Genomic DNA, 21,181 nt, shown 5'->3' on the forward strand with positions numbered 1-21,181 from the left:
GTCAGGCCGTGGTGTCCAGTGGCACAGTTTGCAGGGTCAGCTTAACATCCATAGGCCTTTGAGCCGACGGTTTCCAACTTCTGACGAGTGAGGTGTAAGACAAGAACGTGAGTGGTGGATGGGTGCAGAGGAGCTGGAGGAAACACTTTCTGTACTTGCCCCCTCCAGCTGCTTTTTTTTCTGCTCCGTAGTATGAGAAAAAATGTGAACTTTATTGAGCAAAAACTTATTTTTCAGATTTTTGTGCCTGGGAAACCCTGTGGAGACACTCACGGCCAGGTGGGAACGCGCCGCTACATGGCGCCGGAGGTACTCGAAGGCGCCATAAACTTCTGCCGTGACTCGTTCCTGCGCATCGACATGTATGCGTGTGGCCTGGTGCTGTGGGAATTGGCGTCGCGGTGCACTGGCCCTGACGTAAGTTGGCAGAAAGCTGTAAGGCAGCATTGAAATACGAAAAATTTGCTGCACACTATGTAAATGTGTTGTCCCAGCGCTCAAACGTAACTGCCTAAGGGGCAGTAGGGGGGGGGGGGGGGGGGTCAGAAAAAAACCTGTTTCTGATTTTGGTGAGATTGGGCACATTTGGAGAATTTGCAGCTAATATTGTGTCTGTGTTGTTATGCTAACGAGCTGCCTCAACAGTCCTAGACTATGAAGTATTGTTGGTCTTGTGCCTGTATTTATAGCCAAGTTCGACTTCCAGTGCCCCTTATGAAGTTTGATGCTCATTAGTTTTGCTGAGACTGCACTATTTTTCTGTGAAACACACATTCCCTCTCCGTTTTCTAGTTCTGAAGGACAAAACATTTTCCAGCTCTGGTGGGTAAGTTGGCTGCTGAGATCTTCATATGCTGGGTACTGGACCCAAGCCTTGTTTAAACTGAAACCTCTATCTTAAGATTATTATGATCTCTGACATCTTTATCTGGATACATATATTAATTACTCTGTATCAAAAACTTGTCATTTGCACCACGATACTGGTCTCTTCACATTTCATTTCTAGAGTGTGTTTGAGGCAGAGTATGGTGACAGCTGATTCTCCCAGTTGTTTTAGTTAGGTGTGTCGCTGATGTTCCTTACACCTCTCCTTGACTTATTAATAGTCTGCCTCATGTAAGATGTACTACATTCACATGGTACATGCTTTCGGATAGATCATCTTTTAGCATCACAAAGAAGCCTTTTTATCTTTATTGACTGAAGTGTCCACGCAAGAGGTTGAGACTGGGGAAGAAAAAGAGAAGCTAAGAATTGCTTATCTACTGTATGCTGGCTCACTCTTCACAATGGTAGATAGACATTTACAGAAACATTACATCCAGTCAAGCAAATGTGACATGTCTTGCTTGGGTGGTGCAGACAAAAGGAGAGTTTTGAAGAACATCAGGAACACGTTAGTGAAACTATCTAGCAAATCAGCTGTCATCAAGCACTGCCTCGAATACAATCGTAAAATGAAATATGAGAAGGCAAGTACTGTGGTGCAAATGCTAAGTACGTTGGGCACATTAATTAAGGAATTAATCCAAATAAAGATGTCAGTAAACCTAAAAACTGGAACACAGGTTTCTGTATAAAAACAAGGTTTGGGATTTGGCACCCAATTTATCATGATCTTATCAACAATCTATCTCACCAGAGCTGGCAAACATTAAGGCTATGCATGTGTCATGGAATAACAGTATGGGCTCTGAAAAGCAAATAATCATCAAAGTGTGTTGTGCGCACTGGGAGTCAAACCGAGCTGTAGTAGAACAACACCAGCAACACTTCACTATCTGGTTGAGTTGAGCCAGTGAGTACACATAATAGCACAGCTCACAGCATGTGAAGAAGTTGTCGAAATATTGTGCAATAGTCTGTTTATTGTGGTCCTTTAATAAAATTGTGGACAGAAACAATCCCAACAGCTTGTATAAAACAGGTATATAGAGGGTGCTCTCTGAATACTGAACTGCATTCACTTCTCATTTGCATTAGATACTAGCAAACTGATTCATTGAGCTTCAAGGGAAGCAGGGACTTGGAAATGTTGCAGAAACAATCACAAGACAAGATATATAAAAAATTAAGTGTTAAGAAGTAAAGTTTTATTACCATGAAGCCAAAAGAGTAATTTGTCCCTATAGCTGATACATTCATTGATGGAGAATTTAATGATTGTGTTGATATTTTAAAAACTTTACTCTGTACATTTTTTCATCTCAGTTACAAAATAAAAGTAAACAACATAACATTTTTTAAACAGTGATTTTTAATGAAGTACCATTTTTTACTAAAAATGTTGTGAACCTGAGAGTATGTGTACATTAATAATACACAGATTTAGACCTCGATCTATGAGTAACATCAATATTATTACAGATGGATGTCCAGTGTCCTTAACCACTCCACAGCTTCCTCACCAGCGCGATACATCTCCTCCATTGAACCATTGAACCTTCAAAGTGGGCAGTCCACAACGATGTGGCTGACGGTCTGAGGCACATCTGTACAGTCCAGTCGCAGAAAGAGCTATTGGCAATCTTCCACTTGTGCTTCCAAAACTGACATCTGCCATGTTGGGTTGTTATCCAGTTGAGTGATGTCCAGATTTTCCTGGTTTGGTTGAAACCAGGGGGTTGTTCGGGTGGGTGAGAGATCAGTCCAGATCTGTCTGGATTTGAAAACAGCCGGCTGCTGCACCAAGATTCATTTACTGTAAACTGATCTTGGGCCAGCTTCTTTCCTAGAATCCAAGAAGGGTTCCAAGATTTCAGCCTAAGATCTTCATTTAGACAGTCTTCATTTATTGGTGAGAGAGGATTGTCACAGCAGTTATACCATTCTTTCTTCAGTGCTAATGCTCTTTGGAGATGAGGAGGTGGAAAGTTAGAAAGTACCGGAAGCCACTTCTGAGGAATAGACGCAATGGTGCCTGATATAATCCTCATTGTGTCATTCAGCCGGACATCTACCTTCTTTGTAAGGGTACTGTTAAGTCATACTGGACTGCAGTATTCAGCTACTGGGTATACTAGGGCATGTGCTGTAGGCTGAGAGTAGGTGCAGTGGGACCCCAGCCTGTTTGTGTGAGTTTGTGTAGAATGTTGTTATGGTTTTTGATTTTAGCAGATGTTTTGCTTGGATGTGCACTGTAGGTCAAGGATCGATCCAAGATGACTTCTAGATATTTAGGGCATGGATCGAACTTCAGCAGGTGGCCACGATATTGAACTTGAGGAACATAGTTGACTTGTCTGTTGCTCAGATGGAAGCTGCTGATCTCTGTTTTCGTTATGTTTGGTTTCAGTCTCCAGCTTTTGAAGAACTTGTCCTTGAGTCTCTGAAGATCTTCTGTGAGCGCGGTTTCTGCTGCTGCGGAGTCATTGGACTACGAAGAATGTATTGAAATGGAGGAAGAAGTAGACATCCCAAGGATAAGGATTTTAAGGGAGAGAGGAGACCCATTTGTGATGTATAGTGACAGTGATTTCAGAGAGTGGTTTGAGTTCCGTAAGGATTCTGTTGAGTTGCTAATTGGTGTGCTGGAGCAGTTACTGCAGCATAATTCTGACAGGAACCGTGCTTTGTTTCCTAGACTGCAACTTCTTTGTGGTCTGTGAAGCTTTCACACAGGCGCTTATCAAATCGTAGCAGGAGATCTCATTAATGTACATTGTACTACTGCCGGAAGAGCTTTTAACAGTGTGATAAACAATTTAATTGCCATAAAGCCACTGTGTGTGTTGCTGCCTGGGAACCAAGAAAATATGAGGTCTGTTCAGAAAATTCCGGAACATTCGTAATTTCGCGCCAGTGGTTTGTTGGAGCAAAATGTGGTTGATATACCTGCACTGCCACAAGTTTCATTGTTGTATATCTGTTAGTTATTGTTCAGTGCTGTATTGAGTAAAATGTTGAGTCGCATAGTTTGCGAATCTCATTATGGCAGAGTAAAGGAGCGACACGTGTGCATTAAATTTTGCGTGAAACTCAAGGAAACCTTCATAGAGACACATCCAATGATGCAGGTAGCTTACAGTGATGAATGCTTAAGCCATACTCGGTGTTACAAATGGTTCACACGGTTTAAAAACGGCCATGCAGAAGTTATAGGTGACCTTCATTCATCATGCCCTTCGATTTCTGCCGATGACGCTCATAGCAGGACGTCAACAAAATTGTGCATGCCAATCGAAGACTGACTATCTGAGAGATTGCAGAAGAATGTAACATTTCAGTTGGATCATGTTGTGATATCCTGACACAGCGTGTTGGAATGCATCGAGTTTGCCGCCAAGTTCGTCCCACGGCTCAAGACCACGACTAAAGACCAGAAAGACCAACTTGAAATCTGTGAAGAGCTTTTGGATCACCCAAATGAGAATGAGATGTTCCTTAAGAGACTCATTACTGGTGATGAGACATGGGTCTACAGTTACGATGTTGAGACCCAGGTTCGATTTTCTTAATGGTTTGTGAAAGGTTCTCCAAGACCAAAAAAAGTTTGACCGATCAGGTCAAATGTCAAAGCCATGCTCGTAGTTTTCTCTGACTTTGAATTCGTGCCGCAGGGACAAACTGATGATAGCATCGTGGAGATTGTTGAGATGCCAGCGAGAAAATGTCAGAAGGAAATGGCCTGAAATGTGGTGAGACAATTTATGACTCTTGCATCACAATAACGCACCTGCACATTCGTCCCTGTTGGTGCGTGACTATTGTACAAAAAATGAAATCACTGTGCTGCCTCATCCTGCATACTCTCCAGACCTGGTCCATGTGGACTTTTTTTCATTTCTAAAGTTGAGAACCCCTCTGAAAGAACGAAGATTTGCAATGATAGATGAGATAAAATTCGTAGGCACCGTTTCACACAATCCAGCAAGAGGTGTACCGAGACTGCTTCCGGAAGTAGAAACAGCAACGGGAGCGGTGTATCAATTGTGGAAGAGAGTATTTTGAAGGAGACATGCACAATAAGTAAAAGATATGCGTAGAAAAATTTTGTGGACAGATTTCTAGAATTTTTTCGACAGACCTTGTACATCAAGGAACAGAAGGGAATTCTGTGAAATTGGTGGATTCCCGAATGTCATAAGGCCCACAGATTGTGTACATATACCCATTCTCTGTCCCTCTAGAGCACAAGCATAACTATGCAGAAATTGCAAGAATTTCTTTTCTATCAATACACAAATCATCTGGGGCACCAATACGAAGATTTTGAATGTGGTAAGCCGTTGGCCAGGTTCCAAACGTGATGCATGCATTTGGGACAATTGTAGAGTTGCTGCGGAATTTGAAAATGATAGGTTGCTTGTTGGAGATAATAGTTATGCTCTCTCCAAACATCATATGACTTTTGTGTTTTGACCTCACACAGGAGCTGAAGGGTGCTACCAGTTATGTAATGGAATGTACATTCAGTGTTCAGAAAAAAATCCCATAACTTCCACTTTAAGTTTATGCTCTTCCTCCAAGATTTCTCTTTGTCTTTCAATAAACAGCATTTTTGCATTATATTCCTCTCATATTAAACGCATTTTTAACTAATGAAACTCATCTACATTTTTCCAACAATTCCCGGTTCTTCACTGCAACTGCATGTCGTCTGTCCATTATTATTATTATTATTATTATTATTATTATTGGTGCATCTTCTGATAACTTCCCACCAGAGAATGGAAGCTGAGGCTTGTGACTAAGGGATAAAGGTTCACTTTCAGCTGTTTCATTGCCATTTTCATAGTAGCTATCATCAATGTTGCTAGAAAGGCTCACATTCTTTTCAGTTGTGTCATTGTTGTTAACTCTAGTTATCCCCTCAAAAACAAGTGCAGTCATATCAACAACCATTTGGCTTATATTGTCTGTCTTCGTCTCTGCTATTCTCGATTATGTTTAGCTTTCATTGTCTTTGCTTTCGCTTTCATATCCTTCCACATTACTTTAAGCTGCTCTTGTATTCTTTGTGTAAGAGCTCTTGTGTTTATTCAACATGTATTTCTTCCCAAGCATCTTTTTTTTCCTTTTTAGCATATTCTCACTGTGCTGTTCAGATTCAGTGCTAGTTGTGTACTTTTTCATTGTTTCAGCAAACTGCTCTTTTTCACTTTCTGGAATTTTTTTGAACATTTCTTGGCCACCTCCATGTTGCTGTTAGCTCATATCTAAAGCTGCAGGTGCCGCTTACATTAACAAGTGTCACCTGCTAGTAATGGATGGTGGTAGTTGTACATCACACTAACATGATATTATTGTCAAAAAGTGACATAATAATGCCAGCAGTAAATATTTTCCTAGAGGAAATGGAAATGCATGTGCTATCAGTAGGCTGGAATGGCTTAATTTTTTAAACAAAAAGGCGTTACTACTTTAGTTACAACTAAAGGAGTAAATAGAAATTGAGCTGTCCAACAGTTACTAAAAGAATATCTTTATTGCTTTGGAAGTAATTTGTTTAAGTAGTTCAGACTAAAGAAGTAAGAGTTAGTACAAGAGAAATTAATACTAGTTTGGTGCTCGCCATCACCATAGGCGATATTCTCCTTCTTATATATATTTCTGGTGTTCATAGGTTCAGAAATATCTGTTTGATATTTTTGTTGTGAAGTAAGAGATAATGAAGATTTTAGCGCATATTGACAACTGTTCTTTTATGCAGTTGACAACTACAATGGCTAACACTTGCTTTTTTAACATTTGATACTACATCCACTAAATTCACACATCAAATTAGACATGTATAATGTTCTGAGACAAGTATCTGGAATGTTGTAGACAAATTCAGAGAAAAAAATTACTCTTGCAAGCATGTGTAAGCATAAATATTTGTACCTTAAAATAAGTTGTAGTTTCATCTGGTGCTTGTTATATTTCAGGGTCCAGTTTCAGAGTATCTATTACCTTTTGAAGAGGAAGTCGGACAGCACCCAACTCTCGAAGACATGCAAGAATGCGTCGTACAGAAGAAAGTTCGCCCTTGCTTGCGTGAGCACTGGCGCAGTCACCCGGTATGTGACAGTTTTTATTCAGCTACGCTTTTCCTGTAATGTTGTGGACAAAAGCATGTTTGCAACAAAACTTAGTTATAAAATAAAAGAGAGCTGCCAGATAATTTTGCAGTTTTTTCTCAGAACTTTTTTCCAGTTAGACAGGTCAAGCCAAGGCCTGTCAACATTATTACATTTTCCAATTTTGAGTCCCAATGTGGGCAAGCAGGCAGTATAGTCCACAACATCGTAGACCTTTCACTTTACATAAATTACATTCACATACGTAAGGCAATACTGACTCTACGATTTATTTTAGAAGCTAGATTAAGAAAAGGCAAACCTACGTTTCTAGCATTTGTAGACTTAGAGAAAGCTTTTGACAATGTTGACTGGAATACTCTTTCAAATTCTGAAGGTGGCAGGGATAAAATACAGGGAGCAAAAGGCTATTTACAGTTTGTACAGAAAGCAGATGGCAGTTATAAGAGTCGAGGGGTATGAAAGGGAAGCAGTGGTTGGGAAGGGAGTGAGACAGGGTTGTAGCCTCTCCCCGATGTTGTTCAATCTGTATATTGAGCAAGCAGTAAAGTAAACAAAAGAAAAATTCAGAGTAGGTATTAAAATCCATGGAGAAGAAATAAAAACTTTGAGGTTCACCGATGACATTGTAATTCTGTCAGAGACAGCAAAGGACTTGGAAGAGCAGTTGAACGGAATGGACAGTGTCTTGAAAGGAGGATATAAGATTAACATCAACAAAAGCAAAACGAGGATAGTGGAATGTAGTCGAATTAAGTCGGGTGATGCTGCGGGACTTAGATTAGGAAATGAGACACTTAAAGTAGTAAAGGAGTTTTGCTATTTGGGGAGCAAAATAACATGATGGTCAAAGTAGAGAGGATATAAAATGTAGACTGGCAGTGGCAAGGAAAGCGTTTCTGAAGAAGAGAAATTTGTTACCATCAATTATAGATTTTAAATATCGGGAAGTCATTTCTGAAAGTATTTGTATGGAGTGTGGCCATGTATGGAAGTGAAACATGGACGATAAATAATTCGGAGAAGAAGAGAATAGAAGCTTTCAAAATCTGGTGCTACAGAAGAATGTTTTAAGATTAGATGGGTTGATCACATAACTAATGAGGAGGTACTGAATAGGATTGGGGAGAAGAGAAGTTCGTGGCACAACTTGACTAGAAGAAGGGATTGGTTGGTAGGACATGTTCTGAGGCATCAAGGGATCACGAGTTTAGTATTGGAGGGCAGCGTGGAGGGTAAAAATCATAGAGGGAGACCAAGAGATGAATACACTTAGCAGATTCAGAAGGATGTAGGCTGCAGTAGGTACTGGGAGATGAAGAAGCTTGCACAGGCTAGAGTAGCATGGAGAGCTGCATCAAACCAGTCTTCAGGACTGAAGACCACAACAACAACAACAACAACATATGTAAATGATAACATACAGCAATATTATGAAAAGGGAAGTTGCTACTCACCATATAGTGGAGATACTGAGTCACAAAAAGGCGCAACAAAAAGACTGTCACAAATAAAGCTTTCGACCAGTAAGGCCTCTGTCAAAAAAAGACGACACACACAAACCTGCACGCGCACACACAAATGCAACTCTCACACACGTTACTGCAGTCTTGTGCAACAGAAGCCACACTGTGGGCAGCAGCACCAGTGCACAATGGGAGTGGCGACTGGGTGCGGGTAAGGAGGAGGCTGGGGTGGGGAGGGATAGTATGGCGGGGGTGGCGGACAATGAAGTGCTGCTGGGGAGTGCGTAGGGACGAGGTAGAGAGAGGGTAGGGCAGCTATGAGCAGTCACAAAGTGAGACGGAGAGCAGGGGAGAGGTGGGGTGGGGGTTGGAGGTAGCAGAAAAGGAGAGAAGTGAAAAGACTGGGTGCAATGGTGGAATGAGGGTGTGTAGTGCTGGAATGGGAACAGGAAAGGGGCTGGATGGATGAGGATAATGACTAGCAAAGTTTGAGGCCAAGAGGGTCACGGAAATGTAGGATATATTGCGGGAATAAGTCCCACCTGCGCAGTTCAGAAAAACTGGTGTTTGTGGGAAGGATCCATATGGCACAGGCTGTGAAGCAGTCATTGAAATGAAGGATGTCATATGTGGCAGCATGCTCAGCAACAGGGTAGTCCAGTTGTTTCATGGCCACAGTTTGTAGGTGGCCATTCATGTGGACAGACAGCTTGTTGGTTGTCATGGACACATAGGATTCAGCACAGTGGTTGCAACTTAGCTTGTAGGTCACATGACCGGTTTCACAGGTAGCCCTCCTATTGATGGGATAGATGATGATTATGACGGGACTGGAGTTGGTGGTGGTGGGAGGGGTTGGGAGCAGGGGTTGTGTAGGGATGGGCGAGTATATTGTGTAGTTTTGGCGGATGGCAGAATACCACTGTGGGAGGGGTTGGAAGGATAGTGGCCAGGACATTTGTCATTTCAGGGCATGACGAGAGGTAGTCTAACTGCAAGGATTACACAGAAGGACTCTGCCAGCTTCAGATACATTCACCTATAAACCTTGCCACAGTGACCCCATTCCAGAAATCCAGCAGGATCTCCAGTCACTCCTCAAGTCCTTGGACCCATCCCAGAACCTCTCCCCAGAGTCCGCCTCTCTGCTCACCCCTGCCACTCCCCCCGCACTCCTACCTTCTGCATGCTTCCTAAAGCCATAAACCCAACCAACCCGGAGCCCCCTTTGTGGCTGGATACTGTGCCCCCACCGGAAGAATCTCTGCTCTCGTAGACTGACACCTTCAACCTATTACCCTCCTATCTAAAAGATACCAACAATTTCTTCCACTGTCTCTCCACAGTTCCTGTCCCTTTACCAAACAGTGCCCTGCTCATCAATAGTGGTGCCACCTCCCTTTGCACTAACATCCCTAATGCCCATGGCATTACCGCTATTAAACACTACTTTTCCCAACACCCAATGGATTCCAAACCGACAACCTCCTTCCTAGTCGCTATGACCAACTGTATCCTCACCCACAATGACCTCTCCTTTGAAAGCATTATACATGGCACCATCTTGTGCCAACCTGTTCATAGTTCGTTTAGAGGAATCCTTCCTAAAAACCCAGAATCCTAAACACCTCGCCTGGTTCAGAGTCACTGATGAAATCTTTGCGATCTGGATCGAGGTGATGACGCAGTATCCACATTCCTCCAAAACCTCAACATCTCCCCCATTTGCTTCAGCTGGTCCTACTCAGCAAGCCACCTTCCTAGATTTTGACGTCAACCTGAAAGATAGCTACTTCAATACCTCCATCCATATCAAACCTACTAACCACCAGCAATAGCTCCACTTCATCAGCTGCCCTCCCTTCCATACCAAGAAGTCCCTTCCATACATCTTAGCCACTTGTGGTTGTCGCATCTGCAGTGATGGGCAGTCCCTCTCAAAATATATCGACGGTCTCTCTGATACCTTCACACTCTGTAATTATCCTCACAACCTTATACAAAAACAAATCTCCTGTGCCTTATCTTTCCTGTCTCCCACCAACCTCCCAAAGTTCTACAGTCCGGCCACAGAGGAGCAGCATTCCCCTCGTTGTTTAGTACCACCAAGGACTGGGGCAACTGAATTACATTCTCCGCCAGGGTTTCGACTACCTCTTGCCGTGCCCTGAAATGAGAAATGTCCTGCCCACTATCCTTCCCACCCACCCCACAGTGGTATTCCACCATCCACCGCACCTACACAATATACTCGTCCATCCCTAAAACAACCCCTGCTTCCCAACCCCTTATTTCACGGCTTGTACCCCTGTAATAGACCTAGTGCAAGACCTGTCCCATACATACTCCCACCTCCGCCTACTCCAGTCCCATCATAAATATCACCTATCCCATCGAAGGCAGGGCTACCTGTGAAACGAGTTGTGTGATCTTCAAGCTAAGCTGCAACCACTGGGCTGCATTTTATGTGGTCACGACAACCAACATGCTGTCTGCCGCACGAATGGCCATCGACAAACTGTGGCCGTGAAACAACTGCACTACCCTGTTGCTGAGCATGCTGCCACACATGACATCCTTCATTTCAGTGACGGCTTCACAGCCTGTGCCATATGGATCCTTCCCACCAACACCAGTTTTTCTGACTTGGACAGGTAGGAACTTTCCCTGCAATATATCCTAGATTCCCATAACCCTCCTAGCCTCAACCTTTGTTAGTCATTATCCTCATCCATCCAGCCCTTTTCCTGTTCCCTTTCCAGCCATACACAACCCTCATTCCACCATCGCACCCAGTCTTTTTACCTCTCTCCTTTTCTGCTACCTTCACCGCTCTCCCCACCTCTCTGTCTAACCTCCTGACTACTCATAGCTGCCCTACCCTCTCTCCACCTTGTTCCTGTGCGCTCCCCAGCAGCACTTGACTGTCTGCCAGCACTACCCTACTATCCCTTACCCTCCCTGCCCCAGCCTCCTCTTTACCCCAACCCGATCACCACTCCCATCATGCACTGGTGCTGCTGCTCGCAGTGTGGTTTCATTTGCTTGAGACTGCAGTTGTGTGTGAGAGTTGCCTTTGCGTGTGCGCATGCAGGTTTGTGTGTGTGTGTGTGTGTGTGTGTGTGTGTGTGTGTGTGTGTGTGGTGTCATTTTTTGACGAAGGCCTTACTGGCCGAAAGCTTAATTTGTGACAGTCTTTTCGTTGTGCCTATCTGCGACTCAGCATCTCCGCTATATGGTGAGTAGCAACTTTCCTCTTTATAATATTGTTACATTCCATTCTGAATTTTCCATGGAATAATAACATACATGCACTTAATATACAGGGGATAGGCAAAATAATGAGAACTGTGGTAGTAATGTGATGGTTGTGTTTCATGGTCAACAATGCGGGTAAGGCACATGTCGCGCAGGACTGTGCGTATTCAGTATGGACTAGGCATCAGTGCAGCTTGTTTATGAGTAGCGTACACTTCGTATTTGTGTTCAGAAGCCGAGGTCGACATGCAATGAAAGACCTAACAGAGTTCCAAAGAGGGCAGCTTGTGGGGGCCGGATTAGCTTGGGCATCAGTAACCAAGATAGCCAACTTTCAAGAGCAACTGTTTCAACAGTCATGACTGCCTACACAAAACGTGGAAAGACATTATCACGTAAACGTAATAGTTGGTGCAAATCAAAACTAAATGACAGAGATCGTTGTATGCTAACACAGATTGTGTCGAAACAACACAAAACTGTGGCTGCTAAAGTTACTGCAGAGCTTAATAGCCATCTTCGAGACCCCCCGTATCTATCGACACTGTCGACCGAGAACTCCGTGAAGCGAATATTCGTGGACGAGCTGCTATACCGAAACCATTCGTGATGACAACCAATGCAAAGAAGTATAAAACATGGTGTCAGGAGCATAAATCCTGGACGGCTGATCAGTGGAAACACATCGTATGGTCCGACGAGTCAACATTTTTGTTTTTTCGAACATCGGGCCGAATTTATGTCTGGAGAGTACCAAAAGAAGCATACACATGGAGGGGGAAGTGTAATGGTGTGGACAGCCATTTCGTGATATTCTGCTGGTCCAATAATTACTCTCAAAGGTCGTGTTACAGCCAATGAACAGTTTAGATGATCAGGTGCACTCCATGATTCAAATGTTGTTCCCCAACAATGATTCCATATTTCAGTACGAAAATGCACCCATTCGCACAGCCGGGACAGTACAATTGTGGTATGAGAAGGATGCAACTGAACTGCAGCGTCTTCCCTGGCCAGCACAGTTCTCGGACTTGAACATTATCGAACCCTTGTGGGCTGTATTGGAGCGCAGACTCCGGAGCAGATTTCCGCCTCCCTCGTCGTTACAGGAGTTAGAAAGAGGTTCTGACTGAGCACAGACTAATGGCATAGGAATTAAGAGATGTCAGGTTTACTGATTTCAGCATTAAGTATTAAATCCACAGTGAATTATTTATTGATGGACAGCCTCAACAATAGAATTTTCCAGCACAGTAGAAGGAATCGTATTGTCATATTTCATTTAAAATGTTGAAGTGTATTCACTGTAGTGCACAAGGAGGGACCCGTTAGTAATTTTATGTCATTTTAGGAGTATCCCATGTTTATAACATAGGATAGAATGAATCGGGTCCATATTAAAAGCATAGTCATCATCCAGAGACTGCAGCAGTTTCAAGGCTGTTAATGCAGGATGATGACTTCATTACTGGGATCTTGCTATCTTGTAATGTACTTGTAATCCCAGCAAAATTATCTTTTCTCTGTGTGCAGATCTAAATTTAGCAAAGATAGGTCCAACATGCTTTGTAATGTCATTGATCTCTCCACCCACACAATTATGAAATTATGATGGAAACCCTCCCGTGTTCACTTCAAGCCACCATCCCAATTTTCTAAACAGGGTTTCTTTCTTTACCCCATTTCACAACCCAAACCACATCTTGAGTTATTTCATTGATCTCTCCACCCACACAATTATGAAATTATGATGGAAACCCTCCCGTGTTCACTTCAAGCCACCATCCCAATTTTCTAAACAGGGTTTCTTTCTTTACCCCATTTCACAACCCAAACCACATCTTGAGTTATTTTTTTATGTTTTTATTATACCTTTTTCCAAATATGAAATTATCTTACATCTTGTAGGTCTAAAGAATGATATGATACGCACTGAGTGATGGTTGTTATAGTTCATAACAATGCCCATTGATTGTAATGGTTCAGTAGTCAGTTGCTGATAAGTTGTACACATGCTGGAAATTACCAGAAATTACTGCACAACGAAGCCTATTATTCAGAAATAAGCGGAGTAACTATTGATTCGTCACAGTCTGCTCACAACTTTTTCTCTTTGTGCTTCAATATTGGACTCTGTTTATTGTAGTTGTGTTATGTTTTGATGGATTTTAGCTGTAGTGATATGTGTGCACATTATTTGAGATGACATCTTTCTCTGTTCACATTTTAGGGCATGGCTGTGCTTTGCGACACCATAGAGGAATGTTGGGACCATGATGCAGAAGCGAGGCTTTCTGCCAGCTGCGTCGTAGAGAGGCTTTCCATGCAGGCGAGGTCAATGTCCTGCACAAAAGAGCACATTTAATAAGGTACGTAAAGGGATCATTAGTTCTTCCAGTGCATAGCTTACTGTTAAAATTATGCAGCTACAAAATTATTAGAAAACTATCTGAAAAAAGGCTGAACACTTGAAAACATCGCCTAAGTGAATGATTGCGTACAGGAAAGTCTAACAGTCGCAAAGCTTGTTAATGGCGTGCGTGGTAATTGAAATCCTTCTCAGAGCATCATAAAAACAACATGCATCTTTATTTTTGGAAATTTTTTGTTGTGCACATGTTAGAACTTCCACACCAGCTTAATATAGTATTGTTTGACTGAAATGTTGTTGAAACACCTAAATTCGCAGTTTTTCATTTCCTCGTTCAGCCTGTCCAAGTACATTAACTCACAGGACATGCAACAGACAATGCCCATCAGTACATTGGACATTCGTAAAATTTGTATTTGGTTCGCAGTTTCCAGACCAGTTCTATTTTTGCCACGCATTAATACTACCTTTTCTACTACGAATGTTGTCGCAATGGAATTTGTGGGAAGTTGGACCTGGAATGTTGTATTGATACACACCATTGATATTTCATTTCTTCCCAGACATTTCTCACGAAGTGATTTAGTTGCTTGTGTACAAAGCATCAACTAACAGTCAGTGATACTTGAAGTCATGGCCAGCGATATTTGAAGTCAATCATTCTGTGTGAGGCTGCTCTATTTAATTTAAAATCAACACATTTTTGCCCATGTCAGCTGACATCACAGCAGCTGACAAGAGTGCTCCACCTACCATCTTCGAAGGATGCCATGGGTCTGATGATGGTCATGTGATATGACTGAAACCGGTCACCTATGTTCTTGTAACGTACGTGGTGTGATTAAGACTGAATTTTAAAAACAAAAAATTAAAAAAAAATTAATCACTCTTCAAAAAAATGTTTATTAAAATCTCATTAACAGATTATTACTTTTGGCACTCCATGGAAATTTCATATTTGCTGCCTAATTTTATCTACTCACCAGTCATGGGAATGGTCCATACTACAGAACAATATGATAGTGTTGAACTGCTGCGGTTTTTATGGTTTCATTTTTGTTCTGGAGGTGCTTTGGGCACATTCTTACTTTACCAATTGGGGCTTCGGTCTCATTTTTAGTTTACACAATGTATTAAATATTTATAGTTTAGGACTTGCCCTTGTGCATTATGTTTGACAATATTTTATCTTATTGCATATTTTTGTCCAAATACCTGTCCATTTTTGTGTTGTTATTGAATTGTTTCATAACTTAATTAAGATGTCCAGGGAGTTCTCTGTTTATTGTTTTTTTCCCCAACTTCCATGAGTTATCAAAAGCTTCTTTGTTATCAGTATCTGACAATTGTTTGTAAATATAATTAAAATATTTTTATAAGTAGTACGCAGATGGTTTATTCCTCACTAGTCCAGAATCTTCCTTTTTCTTTGTTAAAAAGTGGTCCAGTTTTTGCTGTTTTCAACTGGTCCTGTATGAGGGTTTGCAAAAATGTTTTACTGAGGTGTAGGGCTGAGGGTCCAATGTGGATGAGACTTGTAGTGAAGCTACCGAGCTCTCGGTGTATTTAAATTAAATGTGGAGGGGGCAGAAAGGAAAGGAAAGTGAAGGGATTACTGATGTCAACTGCATTGGGACTTACACAGAATCGATGGTGACAGGTGAAAATACGTGCTAAACCGGGAGTCAAACCTGCGATCTCGTGTTTACTAGGTGGCGGTGTTAACCACTGTGCCACCCAGGACCCAGTGTTCACCGCAACTGCATGGCCTATCTCGGCATGCCTGACAGCTGACCCACATACCCACCGAGTGCCGCCTATCTCCAGTCCCTGTCCATTTTTATCCATGCTCACTAGTCTGAGATTCCTCTAGGAGGTCGGATATACTAGGTGAATCAGCTATTTGACTTTGTGGTGTCTGTTCTTTCGGACACGTCCAAAAGAATAGACACCACAAAGTCAAATAGCTGATTCACCTAGATGGTCATTGGATCCACCTTCTTCAGTGCAGATGCACAAGTACATCTGACCTCCTGGGGGAATCTCAGAGTAGCGAGCATGGATAAAAATGGACAGGGACTGGAGATAGGTCGCACTCGGTGGGTGGTGTAACTGCGCTCTGTATGTTCGGTGACAGATGACAGAATTTTGGTGTTAGAGATGAACAGTGCACGGTGATACCAGGATATCTGACACTCTAGGTTTGCAGGTTCTTCAAACCCATGTTTGTGCTCTTCTTGTGCCCATTTTGGCTCACATTAAGCTACACCTTGAGCTGTAGTTTGGAATAAGCCCCAATTCTGAGGCTGCGCCAGTCTTCCTAACATCCTTGTCTAGTACTGTCAATTCTGCAGCTTTGGCGTTGGAACCTCAGTTCTTAGAACATTGCCTACGAAAGGCAGAAATAATGGCATAAATATTAACATAATGCCCTCTCTAGCACTCAGTTTTATTTTAACAGGGAAATTCATTTCAGTGCAGACTGCTGTAGGGAGCAAGCTTCATTCCAATGACAGAAATTTTTTACTCATCTTTCATCTGATGTGTTGCATACAATCTCCTCTTACTATTGTAAGTGTGTAAAACAGATTAATGTCTCATTGCATGTATTCACCAGATTTACCACCTAACAACTTCATGCTCACACATGTCAAAAAAAAAAAAGTGTGGACAGCGACGAATACTCCCAAAGTGTGTTTTTGAAGCAGCAACATCAGCGTGAAAGAAATGTTTCCAGATGGTACCGGCAGGCCCATTGGACGTGCGTGCCGGAGTATGTCAGTTCAAATTCCCGCCTGGCTATCTGGATTTAGATTATCTGTGATTTGTCTAAATCACTCGCAGCAAGTGGCGTGTGTTTTCTTTGAAATGACTTTGCCAGATTTGTTCCCTATCTGTATTACTAAACGGCTAACCCAGTCCCAGTTGCAGGTTGCCTATGCTGTTGCCCTGCTTATAGTGGCACTAAAACTCTGATTTTCAGTGTTTCAAATAATTTGAGAATGAAGTCTTTTGCGACGGCACTGTTGTAGAAAACATTTTCGAACTTCTCGCTGCATCAGTTCAGGGTAAAATCTTGAGCTTTCGACAATTACCTCCGTCATTTTCATCAGGAGCAACTGACAGTCAAAACTGCTCCTATAGTTGCCTTATATAGCCCACAGACAGCTTCTGATTGGTCAGTAATTACATCACGCCGTCACAGAGGAGTGAACATCTGCACTGGTGCCGCCACTGCTCCCGCCGATGCGTAAACATTGTGACGAATATCTCTGGCTCTTCTCGGCATCGAGAGCTGACTTCCGTGCTCCGGTAAGATTACATCTGCTGTCACGGTTGAAGATTTTCTCCAAAATTCTTATTTCTGCCGCCTCTTTTAATTACAGAATCCTAATATGGAGGAGCTTGGGGCGAAACTTTTGTTTTGTTAAACAGTATTTTATGCTTGTTTAGGAGGCTGCACTCAGCGACTGCAGATTTCTGCAGTTGTTGATTTTTAACACGTTGTTGATGTTCTGCACAGAGGTCGGAAACACTGCGGATGAACTGACCAGGCTGTATATGACCTGGGACTACCGGGAGATCTGGGAAAAACCTGGGAATTTTTTCATCCGGGAGAAAACTGGGAAAAACCCAGGAAGTGTTTACAATTCTGGGAATTTTTCATTGTTTTAGTTTTCAGTTAAATTTTTGTGATTTTTGAGTGGTAAGAACCAATACTCTAACAGAGGATATTACTGTACCCCTCTACTGCAGAATAACACTGCAGCAACGAAACAACTTATGTTGCAAAGGAAATGCGCCGTATACAACAACAAAACACAGTGCTCATACAAACATCTGCCAACAGCAAAATGTGTCGAAGGCTTTTGGAAGACTATGCAATGCTTCATAACAACAATTTGCCTCCAATGAGCATGACGTGACAACTGATTAAATTAGATTCCTTTGAGCAGTTGCGGGCGGGCTCTTGTGCATGCGTCGTTGAGTCGCATATGAGGAGTACCTTCTCCCGCTTTCACAGAAGTGTGGCTGGGTGCCACTACCTAATATTGCCCCGGTTCGGAAATATAGTAAATCCAGGCCTGATGCACAGAGCAGTCTGAGTTGTTGTGGGGAGGTGGGTCGTCTCCACGTGACCTTTGTTTATGTTCAGTAATTTTGTTGTTTCCTCTTCGTTTATTGCTGTCACGTTAAATGATAAAAACGGATTTTTGTGACCGGGAGATATCAAATGAATTAAAAATGCGTTCGCATAATTACGGAAGGCTAAAATATGTTATTAGTTTCAGATTTTATTTCCGCCTTTCTGACAGTCAAGCATTAATCGCCTTGCAGAACAATGAAGTTATCTTTGTTGGTTTGCTAAAGAGATTTGGCTTTTATTAATCTTTTCTGCTGAGGCAGTCAGTTTATTTGAAACGAACTGTTTAATTTCACACTGTTGGCTGATTTCAAGTGTATGTGTGACATTATGCCATAATAAAGAGCCAAACATGAGATAATACAATACTGGTACTCATCTGAATCTGGACATACGAAAGTACACTTTAAGCCGAATTATGCATTTTAGTATGGTTCACGAAATTCCAATGCTTTTGAAGTATCCCCTGATGTCTTGTTTCTTCTGTGACATAATGTAAGATCTTTTAATGTTTTACACATTCAAACATATGGCCTTCCTGCGTCATCGCGTGGTGACACCTGTTATCGGGCGCTCTCTTGCAACTGCTGAAACGAACCTATTTCTAACAGTTAGCGGGAAAATATTGCGAATGGTGGTTTGAAAAGCGTTACATACATTAATAGCAAATTTCATTTTACGCAAGATGAACTATGTGCGAGAATGTATGATGAATTTCTTAAATAACAAAGCGTTTGATTATGATTTAAAAATCAAATCTTTGAGGATGGCCATTTAGAAGAATTTCGAGCCCAGAAGATCAGACATTTATGATGTTATTAAAAATTTTGCTGGCACATTTGTGTGATGTATCTGAAATTGTATCGTGCGCAGGAAAGATCAACATTATATGTGGAAGCTTAGTTTCTCTTCCAGCTTATTAATTTTCGAGACCAATATTATAAGTGAATGCTGTGTACATTAATTTAAACCATTAACTTATTTTATTTGTGTTTTCGCGCTACTTAAGAATGATCTTGTTATTGACTGACTACATCACGTATCCTATGCTGTCATCAGCTGGCGAGATCACGTGACATGAGCTATGACTGGCTGACAAAAGCACATCGCAATCTCGATTTCAATGCTTCGAAAAGTAACATGCAGTATTTGGTGGAATTCGAACTTATACCTTCGTAATACAAAAATATGCAGCATGCATATTGCTGCACATCAAAGGTGTTTCAAAATGTGTTCACCCCCCCCCCCCCCCCCCTCCCGATCTCATATTTTGAGAATGAGAACACTATCTTTTATACATAACCTTGACGAAACTTTTTCTCACTGCCCACCCACATGCATGTGCGCTCTCTCTCTCTCTCTCTCTCTCTCTCTCTCTCTCTCTCTCTCTCTCTCTCTCTCACACACACACACACACACACACACACACACACACACATATTCACATTCACGCAAGCACAACTCACGCACACATGACCACTGTCTCTGGCTCCTGAGGCCAGACTCATTTGTGAAGTACATTTGAAGCTGTATTGGGAATTCGATTCCTTGAAGAATCAGTGGTGTGGGGGTTTACTGTTACTTCCCTACTCCAATCTTCTGCACTATCTCTAATGACCTTCTTGTTGATGGAATATTAAAACCTCGATGGAATGTTAAAATCTGTCTTCCTTCCTTCCAGAAGTGGATCGAACACATGCAAAAGTGTTTAACGTTTAAAGGAGGATATTTTGGGAAACAATTTAACAATTCGTATGAAATAGTTTTTTTCTGTCTCATTGTTTTTGAAAAAAATTAGAAAGTGGATCTTGCACTAAGTCGTGTGTACCTGGTTCGTTGAAATTCTGTGTAACATATCTGTAACATCAATTTGTTGCAGACTCCTTGAACATATTCTCAAGTTGGTTATAGTAAATTTTTTTGAGACTGAGGAATCAGAATGGTTTTATAAAGCCGCTCATGTGAAACTCAGCTTGCCCTTCTCTCACATGATATGTTGCGTACCATGGATGAAGAGCAACAGGCAGATTCCAGAAAGCACTTGACACAGTGACCCATTGTAGGCTGTTAAAGAAGATATGGATATATGGAATAGGTTCACAGATATGCGAGTTGCTCGAAGACTTCTTAAGTTACAGAACCCAGTAAGTTGTCCTTGTCCGCGAGTGTTCGTCAGAGACAAGGGTATAGTCAGGAGTACCGCGGGACGTGTGATACAACCAATATTATTCTGTATATGCATTTGGGCAGACAGGGCAGGTAGCGGTCTGTGATTGTTTGCTGATGACACTGTTTTGTATGGCAAGGTGTCGAAGTTGAGTGACTGTAGGAGAATACAAGATGAACTGGACAAAAATTTTAGTTGGTGTGGTGAATGTAGAAAAATGTATACTAATATGGATGAGTCGGGAAAGAAAACCCGTAATGTCTTGATCCTGCATTAGTAGTGTCCTGCTTGACATAGTCACTTTGTTTTAATATCTGGGCTTAACATTGCAAAGAGATAGGAAATAGAATGAGCACATGAGGATTGTTGTAGGAAAGGCGAATGGTTGACTTTGGTTTATAGGGAGACTTGTGGGAAAGGGTGGCTCATCTGTAGAGGAGATGGCATATAGGACACTAGTGCGACCTATTCTTGAGTACTGCTTGAGTGTTTGGGAACCGTACCAGGTCTTATTAAAGGAAGAGATCAAAAAAGTTCAGAGGTGGGCTCGTAGATTTGTTACTGGTAACAAACAAAATGCAACTGTTACGGAGATTCTTTGGGAGCTCGAATGGGAATCCCTGGAGGGAAAACAATGTTCTTTTTGAGGAACAGTCTTGAGAAAATTTAGAAAACTGACTGCAGAAAATTTTTGTTGCCTCCATCATACATTGCACGTAAGGGCCACAAAGATAAAATGCGAGAAATCAT

General features: G+C 41.9%; 1 protein-coding gene across 2 annotated transcripts in view; it reads left to right on the top strand.

Moving 5' to 3' along the window:
• Positions 1-21,181, top strand: part of LOC124552424 (activin receptor type-2A) — a 109,459-nt gene that overhangs the window by 84,708 nt on the left and 3,570 nt on the right. For both annotated transcript variants that reach the window (XM_047126696.1, XM_047126697.1), the window contains exons 8-10: positions 238-417; positions 6,873-7,004; positions 13,980-14,118. In XM_047126696.1, coding sequence (XP_046982652.1) covers positions 238-417; positions 6,873-7,004; positions 13,980-14,114 — 447 coding nt within the window. In that variant the 3' untranslated portion in view covers positions 14,115-14,118. The remainder of the gene's footprint in view (positions 1-237; positions 418-6,872; positions 7,005-13,979; positions 14,119-21,181) is intronic.

The sequence above is a fragment of the Schistocerca americana genome, chromosome 10 (assembly GCF_021461395.2).
Source record: "Schistocerca americana isolate TAMUIC-IGC-003095 chromosome 10, iqSchAmer2.1, whole genome shotgun sequence".
Classification (NCBI taxonomy): domain Eukaryota; kingdom Metazoa; phylum Arthropoda; class Insecta; order Orthoptera; family Acrididae; genus Schistocerca; species Schistocerca americana.